This window comes from Brassica rapa, chromosome A04 (assembly GCF_000309985.2).
Source record: "Brassica rapa cultivar Chiifu-401-42 chromosome A04, CAAS_Brap_v3.01, whole genome shotgun sequence".
NCBI classification, from domain to species: Eukaryota; Viridiplantae; Streptophyta; class Magnoliopsida; order Brassicales; family Brassicaceae; genus Brassica; species Brassica rapa.
Genome location: NC_024798.2, coordinates 13,612,362 through 13,629,932, shown reverse-complemented (window position 1 = coordinate 13,629,932; position 17,571 = coordinate 13,612,362). Strand labels below are relative to the sequence as shown.

At 35.8% G+C, this 17,571-nt stretch overlaps 5 protein-coding genes across 5 annotated transcripts; 4 read left to right on the top strand and 1 right to left on the bottom strand.

Annotated features, from left to right (window-relative positions):
* Positions 1-2,069: 2,069 nt before the first annotated feature.
* On the top strand, positions 2,070-2,510 carry LOC103864539 (F-box/kelch-repeat protein At2g22050-like). Its single transcript, XM_033289373.1, has one exon. It carries the CDS (start codon positions 2,070-2,072, stop codon positions 2,508-2,510), a length of 441 nt encoding a protein of 146 aa, XP_033145264.1.
* A 918-nt stretch (positions 2,511-3,428) lies between these two features.
* Positions 3,429-4,149, top strand: LOC117133358 (putative F-box/kelch-repeat protein At2g41360). Its single transcript, XM_033289372.1, has 4 exons — positions 3,429-3,451; positions 3,529-3,910; positions 4,009-4,081; positions 4,145-4,149. Exons 1-4 carry the CDS (start codon positions 3,429-3,431, stop codon positions 4,147-4,149), a joined length of 483 nt encoding a protein of 160 aa, XP_033145263.1.
* Positions 4,150-10,163: 6,014 nt separating this feature from the next.
* On the top strand, positions 10,164-12,575 carry LOC103864538 (uncharacterized protein At2g24330). The gene is made up of 5 exons (XM_009142289.1): positions 10,164-10,608; positions 10,685-10,829; positions 10,942-11,051; positions 11,530-11,953; positions 12,036-12,575. Exons 1-5 carry the CDS (start codon positions 10,306-10,308, stop codon positions 12,266-12,268), a joined length of 1,215 nt encoding a protein of 404 aa, XP_009140537.1. The 5' UTR covers positions 10,164-10,305; the 3' UTR covers positions 12,269-12,575.
* Positions 12,576-14,550: 1,975 nt separating this feature from the next.
* LOC103864536 (alpha/beta hydrolase domain-containing protein 17C) lies at positions 14,551-15,990 on the top strand. The gene is made up of 5 exons (XM_009142287.3): positions 14,551-14,908; positions 14,986-15,022; positions 15,094-15,330; positions 15,440-15,487; positions 15,552-15,990. The coding sequence occupies exons 1-5, from the start codon at positions 14,607-14,609 to the stop codon at positions 15,810-15,812; spliced, it is 885 nt and encodes a 294-aa protein (XP_009140535.1). The 5' UTR covers positions 14,551-14,606; the 3' UTR covers positions 15,813-15,990.
* On the bottom strand, positions 15,768-17,355 carry LOC103864537 (cell wall protein RBR3). The gene has a single exon (XM_033289455.1). It carries the CDS (start codon positions 16,925-16,927, stop codon positions 16,028-16,030), a length of 900 nt encoding a protein of 299 aa, XP_033145346.1. The 5' UTR covers positions 16,928-17,355; the 3' UTR covers positions 15,768-16,027.
* Positions 17,356-17,571: the final 216 nt, after the last annotated feature.

The window sequence follows — 17,571 nt, the reverse complement described above, 5'->3', positions numbered from 1 at the left end:
CAGTAATTTATTAATATTTTATTTTTAACTTTAATTATTTTATTATTTATATGATAATCAATATGAATGGTTTTAAATAAAATTATGTTATTTTAATTAGACGTATAATTTTGGATATATAATATCTCGAATGTTTGATTATTATTTGGATATATAAGATACCATTTAATTTTTCGATTCAACCATAATATTTTTGTTGTACAACTTAAAATTTTGATTAATTTTGTTATTCTGATGTAGTTTGATTCTTGTCTTAGATTTGTAAACAAATTTTAGTAAGATTATGTATAATTTAATAAATGTTATTTTGAGAATTAAATAGTAAAAGTAAACTAAAGTGTTAACGATTCAAAGTTACATAGATAAATATAATAATGACAGTTCTTTGAAACCTTATGCATATATATATAAAAGTTATGCAAAATATTTAATTGTAATAGTTGGTTAATATATATATAATATTATTTGAAAATTTAATATTTATTTATAATATGTTGAGCCGTTCTATAATTTATATATATACAAATATTACTGTAAGTAAAAATATATTATTTTTAATTTAATGTTTGATTTTGAATAAAAAATTGATTGGTCTAGTTACTCATTTTGTGGGTTGTGTTACATATATTCTGTCAAATTAAAATATAACTATTTATATTCATTGTATTAGTTTTTGGTTGTTCATCTTAGATGAGTAAATATATTTTTATTTTATAGTAATTTATTATATGTTAATTTGGAAAAAAAATATAAAAATAAAGTGATGATAGGTACAAAGTTACATAAAAACGTAACGATAAATTTTAAAAGGAAATATTTTTTAATTACTTTAATATTATTTTTCCTTTATATGAAATCACATTATATATATAAAAATATATTCATCTTAAAATTTATTAATATTTTATTTATCATATATGTTATTTGAAAAATATAAAAGGAAACTTAAATAAGAAAAAAAAGATTAAATTAAATTTTATTTGTTAAAGATATCTTAATTTATGTTATTTAAATTATTTTGTAATAATTTGAGCAATGAATTGGTTTAAATAAAATTCTTAATACTTTTTAAATATATATTATGTTGTTTAAGATTATCTTTTAAAAAGGAAAATTATTTCTTTGCTTTAAAATCAGATTTTTTTGAACTTTCCTTATTATGAATTACACTATATATATAAAAGATATTTTGTTTTTAAATTTATAAATTTTCTTTATTATATTGGTTATTTTATAAAATAAATAAAAAGTAAACCTAAATACAAAAATAAAAAAAATATTTAATAATGATAATTATATATATTTGATTCGTAAAGGATATCATCGTAATCAACTACCATGAGAGTTAACGTGAACGCGACACGTAGGAAACTGACAAGGATTAGAGTCAGACGATCGAATGTAATGATATCAAACAATGGAGATATAGGGAGAAATGAAATACCATAACTTAAACCAGATGTCTCGTTGAAAGAATTGAAGTAAATGTCATGATAACAGTGACCACAGGAGAAAAAAACATTCTGATCTTTAAACATTAAATAAGTCAAGGAAGTTTGTTGGTGGACTTAAAAAACTTCATTTCCATAAAACCAAATAACCAATTTAGCGGGACCTCAAAGCTCGCTCAGCCTAAGTTAATACTTCCATCAGCTCCAGCCATATCATAGCACAAATAAACCATTTGAATTTTCATATAAGAACCGGAAAAGACACCTTTGTCACAAGCCAAAACAACAATCATCCACATTTATTGAAACAAGAACCAAGGCATTTTAAATTCAACACCCCCCCCAACTCCGAGACGCCACCGCAAGAAGATAGTTATCGGCCATCTTCATGTCTTTCTTCGTTGCCCGACGATGTTATTTTGAACTGCTTAACCCGCGTTCCGAGAAGCGAGGACCTAAACATCTCTTGCGTCTCCAAAACCCTAAGGTCACTCGTGCGTTCGCCTGAACTCTGCCGTCTGCGATCTCGTCTCCCCCAAGAAGTCCCTCTATCTCTTCTATCATTTCCACCAAGACTCCAAAAGGTGTCACTGGATCACTCTGCGTCGGGGTGAGAAGATGATCACTAGTACTCATGACTATCAGGTGGAACAGAGATCTTGTTCATTGGCGGGTCTCCTGACCTCTCCTCATTTTCCTACGTTCTATTCTTCCGGCGTCTCGGTGGGATCAGAGATCTATTTCCCTGATCACGGATGGCCTTTTCCCTCCAAGAAGGTTAGGGTCCTTGATACTCGATCTGGTACTATACGGATGGGTCCAAGCATGAAAGTGGCTAGGTGGGCCCATAAAGAATCAATGGGAGTGGTCGACGGGAAGATATACGTGATTGGAGGAACTTATGGGAAGAACCAAGTGGAAGTGTTTGATCCAGAAACTCAAACCTGGGAGTTCGCAGGTGAGGAGAAAGTGCAATGCAATTCGCGGTTTAGTGGGTCGCTGGAGGACAAAGTTTACATGGTGGACTTGGAACATGGGAGAATCAGTGCGTATAGTTAGAGCTGTAAACTGGGCGAACCAATGTCCATTAGCCCATATCCATTTGTCCATTCATTGTTTGTGGACAGCAAAGTGACCATGTCCATTAAGAACCATGTCCATTAAAGACCATACCCACTAACACCCATATTTTTATGGGCTGCCATGGGGTCCATAATGACCATATAAGAAAATTTTAAATTTTAATTTATAAGCATACAATTATATATAAAAGTTCATAAAATTAAAATTCATCCATAAATTCAAAAGTACAACAATACATAAGTTCATAAATACAACAATTACGGTTTTGGTGGGAAAAATTGATTTTGCAGTTTTGGCGGAAAAACTCGATTTTGCAGTTTTGACGGAAAAACTCGATTTTGCAGTTTTGACGGAAAAACTCGATTTTTCAGTTTTGGCGAAAAAAAACTCATTTTTGCGGTTTTGGCGGAAAACTCGATTTTCTGATTTTGGCAGAGAAACTCGATTTTTCGGTTTTGCCATGGGGTCTATAATGACCATATAAGAAAATTTTAATTTATAAGCATACAATTACATATACAAGTTCATAAAATTAAAATTCATCCATAAATTCATAAGTACAATAATACATAAGTTCATAAGTACAACAATTTCGGTTTTGGCGAGAAAAATCGATTTTGCGGTTTTGGCAGAAAAACTCGATTTTCCGGTTTTGGCGGAAAAATTCGATTTTGCGTTTTGAAGAAAAACTCGATTTTCTGGTTCTGACGGGAAAATTTGATATTAAAATTTAAGCGAACAAATCGATTTTACGAGTTTAGCGGAAAAACTTAAATTTTATAAACCTTAGGTTTTGTGACCATTGGACAGTCCACGTCCATAAAGCCCAAAACCAATAAAGACCATTTTCTTAATGGTCTTCCATATTTTGTCCAATGAAAACTAATGGGAAAAATGGGTTTGTCCATATTAAGCCCGTTTGTATATGGACATGGGCAACCATTGGACGGCCCGCCCATTTGACACATCTACGTATAGTCAAGTGAAATGCTAGGTTGGCACGGGAAGAAGCAGTGGGAGTGGTCGATGGGAAGATATACGTGATCGGAGGAAGTGTTGATGAGAGCCAAGTGGAAGTATTCGATCCAGAAACACAAACCTGGGAGTTCGCAGGCGAGGAGAAAGTGCAATGCAAGTCGCGGTTTAGTGCGTCGCTGGAGGACAGGGTTTACATGGTGGACTCCCTACATGGGAGAATCAGTGCGTATACTCCGAGAGAAGGTATAAGCAACGTGGCGACAGAGAGTCAAAGTGATAAAATGAATTGCTTGTGTGTGGTAGAGAATGTGATATATGCTTGTTTTAAGCGGAGTGGGTTAATGTGGTTTGACACAAAGCTAAAGGTTTGGAGAAGATTGGTTGATTCTGATGGGAAGGTAATATTCTATTCCTTTGATGCTGAAAAATGGCGGAGTACGAGGGGAAGTTAGCTGTTTTCTGGTTACAGTTTAATACTGATCATGCTCTGATGAAGATGGATATTAGGTGTAGAATGATCGCATTGGATAGGGTAGGAGATGAGATTCGTGGGAAGATTGAGTGGTCTGGTATTATGGCCACATTCCCGTGTGGCGAAATTACTTTAAGACATTGTTTAGTTGTGTCTGCAGATTGATCCACTCATCATACGATTTAACGTACTAAACTATTTTTTAATACCTAGCAATTGCTCATGGCGATTTATGTTTACTAGTTTTATTTCTTTTGTCTAAATACAAATCTATCGCTTTAAATCTCTGAGCTAGGTCTTAAGCAGGGATAACCGAAGGAAGGAACCTCAAGAATTGATTTTTATTAACGTCAATTCAATGAGAAAATTTAACAGAAACTCGTTTTCCAGACTTGGGATCTACAGATCAATATATGAAAACAGTTACAGTCTTTCTGCTAATATATGATAGATTTGTAGAAGAAAAAAGAATGGAAATTACCAGGTGAGAAGCTTGAACTGCTCGGAGAACAAGAGGGGAACATATGAGAAGGAAAGAGCCTGGACTCACAATGTGTAGACCATGGCAATAGTCACCACATAGATCGTCTGTACCAGGGAATTCCATACTAGGTCCGTCCTTCATGACCTCTCTCTGATGGATCCTAATAATCCACCCAGAAAATAGAGTTAGGGTTTTCTGTTGATTGTATGCTTTAAAAACTATTGCTAGGTCCTTTGAACTCTACTCCCCATTCATTACTCCATGCTTTAATGATGAGAGATCCCTTAGAACTCGGTGAAATAGTTGATTTTGTTGTGTCTTCTCAAAACGTTTAGAAATCAAAATCTTTTGGAATCATATGAAAACACATTGAAAACACATTTCTTCAAAATAATTTTGAATACACGATGGATTTGAGTTTTCACTTTAGAAACTTGTGATTCTGTTTTGGAAACGCAAAAGAAAAAAAGCCATTCTTCCTGCCCCAATGGGACTCTTGTGAAATTTATGATTGATGTGTGAAACATATCGAATACTGAAATTGAGGTGCTAGTCCTTCATTACCGAACCTAAAGAACCAGTATTTTCTTCTTGGTTCTTGATTCAATGTCATTCTTCAATGAATTATGACTTTGGATCCAGGTTAAGAACCCTCATGGAACCTTGATGCTTTTGGGACATTCAGTAAAATTTGTTTGTGACCTTTAAGGATGTTTTGATGATGTAGTTATATCTACAAACACAAGCGAATGTCTTTGATTTTATCACTTGATACACGCTTCTACTCTAAATATGGCAGGCAGATCCGTGGAGCATATGAAATTCGTTTCGTATTCTTTGTGATCATGACAGTAAGCTGTCTGTTGCTCTTGATGTTGGATGAGTCCAGAAAATATAATTTCATTTAACATTTTTTTTCCTTTAGCAAACTGCAGTTAAATTGTTTTGTCTTTTCTCTAGGAATTTGGAAATTTCGTTGGTTTGGAGAGCCGGTGAAAGCAGCCATGATAAACACTCAAGTAATAGCAGACATATCAATCCTTTTCTGCGTCATTTGGCACTGAAAAAATCAACCTGTTGATACATAAATATGAATATAATTCCATCTCCATGTGTTTCTTATCAGACGGTCAGGATGATCCGTACTTGTCACTGTATTAACAAGAGCAAATAAAAAAAAATTCCGTCATTCTATCCCGGTAACAACATGTAGAAAATATTTAATTCAGCTTGTTAAAGAATTATTTATCATTTGTTTTGGAAAAAAGAATTGCTTGTTTGGTTTTGTTCTAAGAGTTATCAGAAACATGTTTTCACCACTTTTCCTAAAAATTCTCTATGATACGTCTCTATGATAAACTGCGTATTAGCGCTGTGCCTAGAAAAACAACAGAACATGTTCGGCTGGTAATATGCTATTTGCTCTTCTTGTGTGGCGCATTCAAACTTTGAAAACAATAGAGTTTGATTTTCGTCCACGGTTGTTGTTGTTGTGATCAGGTTGTCAATGTATTTTCCATTGAGGAAGCCTGTTGAAGTTTAACTCTAACACTAGAACAGAAGCATGTATGTGGAGATGCAGCGACTCCAAAAAGATATATATATATATATATATATATATATATATATATATATATATATATATATATATATATAGAGAGAGAGAGAGAGAGAGAGAGAGAGAGAGAGAGAGAGAGAGCAAAAGATTGAGTCAACTGAACAAAGCATTCACACATTTTGGTGGTGGTGGTGGGCAGGTGTGGTACTAATGGTGCGTACGTGTCTTCGTCTACAGTTACACAGATTCATAACACCAACGGAAGCTCATACCGGATCAGCCTTTAAGATACTGTCTTAGAACACAATGGAAGGCAATTTGTAAGTAGAATAAAAAAACAAGAAGGTTTATAAAGAGAAGTTGTTGTATATACAATAATACAATGTATAGCTTTCATTGGGGGTATATAGCCTGACAAAATGGTATGGTATGATTGATTGTTGAGAACGTGTTGTGTTGTTTAGAAGAGAAAACGCGTGGCAGTAATGATGAATAAACGTAGGAAGAAAGTGGATGGATACAACTTAACACGTATTGAATCATATTATCAAATCATAGAAAGTGGTGGTTGGATTCACACCTAATAACACAACACTTGCTGATTTATTTCTACTTGCGTTCTGGTTAAACCGTTGGTTCACCCTCTAATTAAAGGACTTGAAAAATAATGAGAAACTTGTAAAAATTGAAATATCAATGGATTTTCCCAACTTCCAACAAATAACTGATTTTTAACTACCCTGATAACATTTGATATTTTCTTTAACAAATAAGTATTTGAAGAGTTTTTTGGGAAGACGAGCTATTTCCCCATGAGAAGTATCGTATAGCACTATATGTCTCTCAAACTATGACCTCATTCTAGATGTCCCCGAAATAAAAGTTCTAAACCTATTTTTCCACTAAACTTAAGCTTACTACTTATATCTCCATAGATTAAAAGTTCGAAATCCATGACCCCATAAAATTAAATTACTTGGTTTAAAAATTTTATTGATAAACCAAAACCATCAAAATTTTAATAATAAACCAAACTAAACCAAATTCAAAAATTAAACCTGACTCTACAAAAAAATAAAACAAACCAACGCTTTTGGTCTTCTTATTCCTTCATCAATCTGTAACCATGGTTGAATTCAAAGACTCAGCAATTTTCAAAAACCCAGCTTGAAGCCATAGTAGAAGTAGTCGAGAAATCAAAATCATAAACCCACAAAGTTTCTGTTGGGTTCCTTCTAGATGGAGGAAACCCAAATGGGTTTGGTTGGTGATAACCAAACTTGGTGATAGGCTATTGATATTAGTCCATGAGATTAGTATTGGGCCTTGGAGGTTATTAAGGTTAGTGAGACACATATATAAAGTCTCTTAACCCAGTTTGTGAGAGGAGACATAACACAAGAAAGAAAGAAGAGTACTCAAGAAGACTCTTGACACAAAAGAGAGAAAAGGAGAGAAGAGACAGATTTTCGTCTGGGTTTGTCAAGGCAGGTTTGGAGGGTCAAACGGATCCTGATCGGACTGATATTTTGTGGGAAGTTTCGTCAGTCAGTGGGTTAAAGGTTCACCGAAGGGATTTGGATTCTAACGGTTGGATCTTCTGTTGTCTGGATTTTCGTGAAGCTGGTCGTCACAGTTCTTCAGTGGTGCTGTCTTGAGTGTTTGGTAAATCCGACGGTGAGATCTTCTCTGATTGAGCTGATATTTGGCAGAGGTGTTACTGACTTGTTCATCTTGGATTTGTACGGTGGGATTAGTCTCTGGTTGCCGGAATACTTGTGAGCTGAGGTCGTTTGGTTGCTGCCGGTTTTGAAGCTTTGTGTTGCTCTCTTATTGTTGTTGTTCTTGTGTTGGAGATAGCTCTTTGAAGCTAGTGTATCTGTTCTGTTCAGGCTGTTGAACAGGGAGGACGTGGTTGTACTCACATACATTTATATAGTGGATTGTTGAGTGGACTACGGTCCCGTGGTTTTTCCTTCTCACATCGAGGAGGTTTTCCACGTTAAAATTGCTTGTCTCATTTTATTATTGCTTATATCAAATCCTGCAACTGTCGAAGTATTCTCCTCTCAGGTTCTCACAAGGTCAGGGAAAACACGACCGCAAAGTTCCGCTGCGCCGTGTCCGTTTTCTTATTTCCCCAACAGTGTGGGTTCAGAGCTAGCGTGATTTGCTTATCTGATCCCAACAGTTTCTTCCTTTTTCTTTTACTTCTACGTGAGACTTGTCTTCTCTAATCCATTGATGTTCTGTCTAAATATTATTAAACTTGAGACACTAATGACAGTTTCCTCCAATTAAGAGATTTGATTTATTCAGAATGGGGCTGAAGGAGAAGACATAAAGAAACAATGTGTTAATGGTGATAGAGGTGGTGGGGCCGTTGAATCAAAACTTGTAAACCATTGGGTTAATGGTGATACCAATCTCTTTATCTCTCTTGAAGAACATGTCTGTATTTTTAGCGACGAGATTAACAAGCATATCCAAAACAATGAGAGAAGAAAGAAGAAATCAATTAATGGAAGCAATACATATGTAGATGAAGAAGTGATTGGTTAGGGATTAGGTGAAGAAAAAATTGGGTAAAATCTGGGGAAAAAGGGGTGAGGAAGAGGATGATGGTCGGGTCACGCTTTTTAATTGGTTTAACTGAATTAGGTGTCGGTTCTATTTACGAGTTTTTTTTGTTTGGTTTTGTGATTAAACCGAAAATTGTCTTAACCAATATCAAATTGAGTTTCATGGAGAAATATGTTTAGAACTTTTATTTCGAAGACATCTAGAATGAGGTCATAGTTTGGGAGACATATGGTACTATACGATACTTCTCATGGGGAAATAGCTCGTCTTCCCGAGTTTTTTCTACATCAATTGTTTGAAGATCACAAAGTTTAGGAGGCTGTATTGAATAGGGGTGGGCACTTTACCCGATATCCGAAGTGGCACCCGAACCCGATCCGAAAAACCCGAACCGAAACCCGAACCGAAGTAGCAAAATACCCGAACGGGTATTGAATAAGGAGAGATTGGATACCCGAACCCGAACGGGTAATACCCGAACCCGAATGGATATCCGAAGATAACCGAACATATGTATAATCAACCTTATATTTCTAGTTTACATCTCTCATTTTATATAAAATATTTATATTGATACTACACATACTTTAAGTTCATATGATATACATACAATTACGGAAAAAATGATTTGCTACTCAATTAAAATGCATGTCAAGTTTTTTATTTCAAAAATTAACAAAAAGTTACAACCAAATTTTTTTTAAAAATAACTAAATTAGTGTCTTTTTAGTTTTAAAATGTTATGTCCAAATCTATTTAACCATTCAATCTATTAAAAACAAAAAATTAGTTAACTTAATGTTATACTTTTAAATACAAGAAACTTGAGAAATGAAAATTTTAATTTTTTTTTCAAAATCTAAATATCCGAACCCGATCCGAAATAACCGAATCCGAACTAAAAATACCCGAACCCGACCCGAAGTACAGAAATACCCGAACGGATTCTACACCTCTATACCGAAATACCCGAAAATCCGAAATACCCGACCCGAACCCGAACGGGTATCCGAACGCCCACCCCTAGTATTGAATCTGATATTTTAAGTGATCTGATATTTAGTGAGTTTTTAGAAATTTTTAGGTGAATCTAAGAATTTAGTCGTGATTTTTGTTAAACAATCTAGAATCTCATATAAAACAATGAGAATTAGATTTTTATTTTTTATAATTAAGAAAATCTTTTCAAACACTCTAAAAACAATTAAAGCATTCTAAAATCTCTAATTTAAATTTTGTTCAATAATTATGGATTTCAGAGTATTTTATGAAATGACAAATTCAATAACACTGAATTTTAAAATGTTTTTTTTAATTCATATTTGAATAACAATAGATTTATTATTTTAATACAAATCACTTCAAACTTCTGATGTTTTGAAAGATTTATTCAGATTTTTAAATTATGTATCTAAATTATTGGTTAAATATAATTTAATGTCATTTTGGTATTTTTTCCATACACACTACTATGTAAAAAATGTGTGTGTTTAATTTTAATTACTAATTCAGAAAACCAATACATAGGTTAACGATAAAGGGTGTAGGTAATCAATGAATATTAAGTTTATTTCTTGTTTCGGCGTTGCTTCAAAGAAGGGGAAGAAGAAACCCTTTGGCTGAGAACGAAGCATCGCGTTTCTTCGATTCCCAATTTCGGTTTTGCGAGAAACCCATTTCTCTCTAGTGGAGATCGATGGCGTCGGTGGAGAAGGATCACGAAGGCACCGTGGCTGATACCGGAGATCAGAATGATTCCGCCGCCGTACCCTCGGAGACTGTCGGCGGAGGGGAGAAGAAGACGACGACGACGACGAAGGGTAAGGGTATGTTCTCGCGAATCTGGAACTGGATATTTAGGGTTAAGGGAGACGACTTCGAGAAGAGGCTGAAAGGGATATCGAAGGAGGAAGCGACGATCAGATCCAGGATGAAGCGAAGATCGGTCACGAGGAGGAAGCTCATTAGGAATCTAATCGCGTTCTCCGTCTTCTTTGAGGTCAGTGAGACAAAAAGTCGAGATCTTTTGTGGTTTTGGGGATGTGATCAATGAAACAGTTTTTGTTTGTGTTCAGGTGATTGCAGTGAGCTATGCGATTATGACGACTAGAGATGAAGATTTGGATTGGAAGCTGAGGAGTTTCAGGATCTTGCCTATGTTTCTTTTGCCTGCTCTTTCTTTCCTTACCTATTCTTCTCTCGTTAGCTTCACCAGGATGTGTGAGTCTTTGTGTTCTTTTTCTTTTATTTGCTTGTTTTCGTTTGAAAGGTTGAAACTTTGGTGTTGGGTTTGTTGTTTTGATCGTGTTTGTGTGTAATGGTTTTGGTGTAGGTGACCGCAGAGATCAGAACACATTGGAGAAGCTTCAAGGTGAAATGCTGGGGAAGATCGATGAGTTGAAAGAGAGGACCAATTACTTCACCACGCTCGATATTCTTCGTGTAAGATTTTACTATGACACAAGTCTTTTTGAGTGGTTTGCTGGTGTGAGTGCATTACTTTAGACATCTTTTGTAGGTCACACGCGTTACACAGTTATCATATAACACGTAATGAGGCCAACATGTTTATTGTCCCTCGATAATTTGTTATCTTTGCAATTTATGAGATGTCTTTAAATTCAAGTTAGGCAAAGAGCATGGTTTCGTGAATTTGGATTGGAACAGTACAGCTTTAAAGAAGGAGCCCCCTAGTTTTCGAGCTATACTGACTTTATTAGCTCTGAAAGTAGTTTCTCTATGTGTCAGCCAAAGAATGTTTGATTATGGTTTTGGATAAAAGGGATATTAGGAATGTAAACTCAAGTGTTATGATTGAAATTCCAATTGTGATTATGTGTCCCAAGTTTGAGTTAATTGGAGACCCACAAAGAGAAATGAAATGCTGATATATGTCTTGATGCTTGTTATATTTTGTCAGAGGTTTGACCCTGATCCAGCGGCAAGGGCTGCTGCTGCAACTATTCTGGCATCCAAGCTGGGTGCTGATTCAGGCTTGAAAGTATATGTTGGAGACGAATCCCAGCTTGACCCCGCCACAGGCAAGAGCAATGACATGGAGATCAAACACTCTCACGGGCTCAGGAATCGAAAACAGCCAAATGCAAAACGCAGCGTTGCTGGGACCACTTCATCAACCCACCATTCAGATAATGAGTCTAACCATTCTGGAACAAGCGAAGGCACCACAGAGCAAAACCAGCAGATGGCTTTTGAGCATTTTAACCCTCAGGGATATGCTGCTCATGATGGTAGCTGGATCTCACGCATAGCGGCTCTCCTCGTGGGTGAAGATCCAACTCAGTCGTATGCACTCATCTGCGGAAACTGCCATATGCATAACGGTGAGCGAGCCCCGTTATCTTTGTCTTTTGTTTACATCAATAACATTGTTTAACAGTGTCTCTCTTTCTCTAACATTACTAGGACTTTGCCGGAAAGAGGACTTCGAGTACACTACTTACTATTGTCCTCATTGTCGAGCTTTGAACAAGCCGAAGCATTCAGGAGAGCAATCACTTGTTCCTCCTGCTAACACAGTCTCTCTGAATCCAATGGAAAGTGAAGTGATTAATAGCAGTAGCTCTACTAGTGAGCGTGGTGACAGTCCAGTCCCTGCAGAGATTGTGGGAGAAGCGCCACAAACAACTGAGAGCTGAGCTAAGAAAAGTTATTGTGAGGTAAAGAAAAAAAAGGCTTTCATATGTCTGTGATAGAAAGAGAGTGTGAAGATGATCGTTTTGGTAATGCTAATATCTTATACCTGCTTTGCAATTTTGATTGTGGAATGAAAGTCTGAACAAAAGACAAATCCGAATAGGTTTTTATTTACTTAATCTTATTTTTCGTCTTTCCTTGTAAACACATCGCACTTTGTATTTTTATTTATCTTCTTTGGTTTGGCTTTTGGATTTGGCTTGTTTCTTGTTTGAACTCAATGGAACTCAAGATAATGGTTTCTAGAAATCTCTCTTTTTACTGATTATCAAAATGAAAAAAGGAACACAAAGGCTTTACATAAAGCAATCTTTTAGAAAGAATTATAAACTAAAAACACACTATATAGAGCATCATTAGTGGGAGTTTCTTCCCAAAAATCTCTTCCCCATTTAATTATAACATAAGTAAATTAAACAGATAAAATTTAAATAGAAATGTAGTTCCACTAGTAATTAAATGACACTTATACAAAGGAGTCTCTAATGGTTCAATCAAAGTCTCTTCATAAAGAGTTCATACTTCTTCTTTTATCTACATTTTCTCTTTCAGTTTTAAATTTTTTATTAATTCTTTTGGTTAGAGACTATGGTGGAGAAATCACCATTGCAGATACTCTTAACACCATGCGCAGGTCCAGCTTATTTTTCTATGACTCTAATACCAAATCTATAAACACATAATAGGTAAACCACACAAAGGAAGTATTTAGGATCAAAGATATATTGAAAAGGTATATTGATAAGGTGTTTAAAAGTATACACAAATGATTTATAATAAAGGAGGAATTTTATTTTATTAAAAACATTTAAAGATACTACAATGATTCAAGAGACTCGTTAGGAGTTAATTCACTCTACTTATTTGGCTTGAATCACAACACACTCCAAACCTCCTTATTTATGGTACAAGGTCTAAGAATATTTGATATCTTATGTTATACACCATAGTAACATCTTTACCTTACACACCACATATAATTGTCTCTAGTTACTTCAAATCTTATCGGCAATCTCGTATATAAACTAGCTTAAAATCCTAAGAAATGCTGCTAGACATCCATTCGACTTTTACTACAATCACTTAACTAGGAAGTTAGAACTAGGTTTCATACTCCAAACATTTACTTCTATTATAAATATTAACAATATACTTTTTTTTGTCAAAATATTGATAAAATATTACTTTTCATCTTTTTGACCTTTTTATTTTTTGTTATTATAGTATCACAGTGAACTAGTCCTTATTTTATCCTAACAAGAGATATTATGATTAAATTGGCTAAAATGACATTTAACATTATTGTTTTTATTGAAATTCTAAAGAAAAATCCAAAGATTTTCAATAAATTTTGTAAATCACACAAGTGAAAAATGTTATATCTGTATAATTTTCTGTTTTTATAAGACATATTATCCAATATAATTGAGTTTTTTTTTGTTGAATTTACTCAGAAAGAGGTCTTTTAAAGTCACTAAAGCATATTTGTGAATGTCTGGAATCTTTTTCTGCATTTGAGAATGGTTTTTGAAATTTCTAGAGTTTTCTTGAAGATCATGAAACACTGGCATTCAGTTCTAGGCTCTCAGAAGCTTTTAATTCAAATGAATCACCACGAGCTTTGATACTCCTCCGGGTGGCGGAGACCATCGATGTGGAAGCAACAATAGAAAGGTCTCTCGACCGCGTTTGTCATTCGTCGACCTTGATCTAGTTATATAGTGAACGCTTCCTTGTTGGCGACGGCTCAGCTTGTTGAACTAACAAAGTCGAGGTAACCTACGATATTTGTTGATTCTTAACATGTATCTGATATTCCTATTCATTCTTGTCAAGATTCTGTATCTAAAGATATATCTTGTTGGAATGAAAAATTTCGAAGGTTGAATGTATTTATGGAGTATACACACAACACAACAGTAAACCGTAGTCTAGTCTATATATATATTTAGAAAATATATATTGTACGTAACTATAAAATGTCCCATTTTGGTAAGAAAAGACGACTTAAATTCAATAATAATTAATGCTCATAAGAATAAACACACATAAAAACGAATAAGGTTTGTAACTTTGTATCACACAGCTCAGCTTCTTCTCCCCCACAAGATCGGATGAAATATTCTCCTCCATCACTTCCATTTTCTTTGCCTTCCTCTCCTCTAAACATAAACCCACCAAAAAAACAAATATTTTAACCTCTTTTTTTTTTTTCTTAGCTCTTAGAAAAGGTTTTTTCTTTTTTCGTTTTTGTTTGCCTTAGCAAAATTATTATTTGCTATGGGTAATATGACGTCAAATGTAGCTGCAAAATTAGCTTTCTTTCCACCGTCACCGGCTACGTACGGCGTAAGTAAAGACGAGGAGACAGGAAAGCTCATGTTCACCGGAGTCACGCCGGAAAAAAGCATGGACGTCCATCAAATTACCACTAAATCAGGCAACAAAGTTGTGGCTACGTTTTGGAAAGACCCATTTGCAAGATTCACTCTTATTTATTCCCATGGCAATGCTGCGGATCTTGGCCAAATGGTCGAGCTGTTCATCGAGCTCCGAGCTCATCTCCGTGTCAACGTTATGAGGTTTAAATATACCAAAAAAGAATCCAAAACCATTTTTTTTTTTTGAAACTTAACACCTTTATATATAAATGAATCAGCTATGACTATTCAGGCTATGGAGCTTCAACAGGCAAGGTAAGAAATATATTTATTCAAGAACATTTTGTTATTGATTTGCACCTTTGATTGTTTTTTAAATAAAATAGCCGTCTGAAGTAAACACGTACCACGATATTGAGGCTGTCTACAATTGCTTGAGGAGCGAGTACGGAATCAAGCAAGAGGAGATGGTATTGTACGGTCAGTCCGTTGGAAGTGGACCGACGTTGTACTTAGCGTCTCGATTGAAGAGACTAAGAGGGGTTGTTCTACATAGCGCAATTCTCTCTGGCATTAGAGTTCTGTACCCTGTCAAAATGACATTCTGGTTCGACATATACAAAGTAAAAGCTCTCTCCTGTCTTTCTCCCTGGTTGCTTTTGGTTCTCTTGTCTATTTTTTTTTTGAACAACTGTTCGCTTGTCTCTAAAACTCTGTAATTTAATTATGCAGAACATTGAAAGGATACGCCATGTGACATGCCCTGTTCTTGTCATACATGTAAGATTACATAACACCTATTTTTTTCAGAGAAATCATTAAACCTTGGTTTATGAAACTGCAGGGAACAAAAGATGAGGTTGTGAACATGTCGCATGGGAAGAGATTATGGGAGCTTTCAAAGGATAAATACGATCCATTGTGGGTAAAAGGAGGAGGGCATTGCAACTTGGAATCATACCCTGAGTACATAAAGCACCTGCGCAAGTTCATAAACGCAATGGAGAAACTAGCTCTCAACAATCCCCCAACTAAACAAGCAGACGACGAGCCAAGCATCACCAAAACTAAGCACAATTGTTGCTTAAGATTCAGGAAAAAGTAGAGCTGAGCTTGAATTGAACCAACTACAATTATTTCAATGCAAACGGCGAACCAGTTTTAATCTTTGTAGGGATTTAGCCTTGTAGAAAAAGAAATGTAACGTAGCTTATGATTACTTGTCGCTCAAGCAACCAAAACCGTAAAGCTCTCAACTTTTCTTTTACGGATGTAATTGTTATTATTGAAAAAAGGAAAGAAGTTGGATTCGTTATCTATTTAGGGAAACTTAAGGCCAAATCGTTTGAGGATCTCAACGTAGCTAACTCTTTCATCTCTATCGTCGAGATTCTCTCCATTGTTACGAAGAAGAGCTTCGATAACTTCTTTGAATGGAATCTCAATTTCATAATCATCAATTGCAGCTGCAGACTCAGGAGAAGAAGAATCGAGATCCGGCTGCTTTCCCGGAACCCTAACATCGCCGGCGGAAACAGTCGGGGGAGAAGGCGATTTGGAATCGAAATGGCTTCTTGTAACCCTAACATCGGCGGCCGCGAAAGATGACGGAGAAGAAAGAGGCGGCACCTCCGTGAGAGACGGTGAAGCAGAAACACGCGACGGAGATTTCAATTTCGAAGCTCCTCCTCCTGGAGCCTTAACGTTTCCCGCCGCGAAAGACGGCGGAGAAGTCAGAGGCGTCACATCCGTAACCGTAACAGGCTCCTCGGGATCATCAGCAATACGATTCGTCTCCAAAACCCTAACGTTTTTCACCGCGAGAGACGCCGAAGCAGAGACAGGCGTCGTCGGCGGAGATTTCGATTTCGATTTCGATTTCGAACCTCCGCCTCCTCGTCGTCGAGGTTTGAGCTCCGAAGCCCTAGCTCTGGGCTCGGATCCGGCTGCGGAGGAGGAGAGAGACGCGTTCTCGGGAGGAGTACGGAACACGTCCTCATCGTTGATTGAATCGAGGCTGATCGGGGTCGAAAGCGAGAGGATCGGAGTTCGGGTAACCGGCGGCGAAATCGGGGTCCCGAGAACCTCCGTGCCGTCCGAGTCAGTGTCTTCTTCCACTCCGGCGAGAGGATCGGCGAAGGGGCAGTTCTTAAGGAAAGATACCTGAGAGGAAGTGACACTGCCGAACTCGCTCTCGCCGCTTCCAACATTTTCCGCCATTTTTGGTGACTTCTTCCACAATTTCCCCCAATTAAAATGGATACCAAGTCTGGTTTAGTCATTTCTAATCCTCGTCCGGTCTGACATCGGTCTTTCTTGGTTCAAAATACACGATATTAATCATCACTAGGAGATGATTAGTGACAAACAAGATTCAACTTCCTTTTTTTTCCGTAATTTCTTCACCATTTTTTTTTCATTTTCGGAACAAAAAGTGATATTTGAATTCAATTAGTTGGCTGAGAAAGCAAAACATGATGATTAATGGGATCCACCATCATCATCATCATCAATTCATCATTTATAAAATAAAAAATTTCCTCTATATTTAACGAAAAATCATCTTCCTATTTTTTCACTATAAATATGGATGACTGATATTAAGAAATGCACTGGAGTAAATTTCACCTATATTATTGTGTTTATATATTTTATACGAAAATAGCAAATGCAATATGGTCTTAAATATATGTTTTATATCTTTCTGTGAATATTATTTTGTAGTTTTCATTTTTTTGTGTATTATTTTTGAGACAAAAACATGTGTACTGTTTGAAATGATTTCTCCAAATAATTGAGAAATACAAAATATATATTGTTTAGATGGTTTTTAAAAGGATTGGTTAGTTGGTTTTATAAATTAA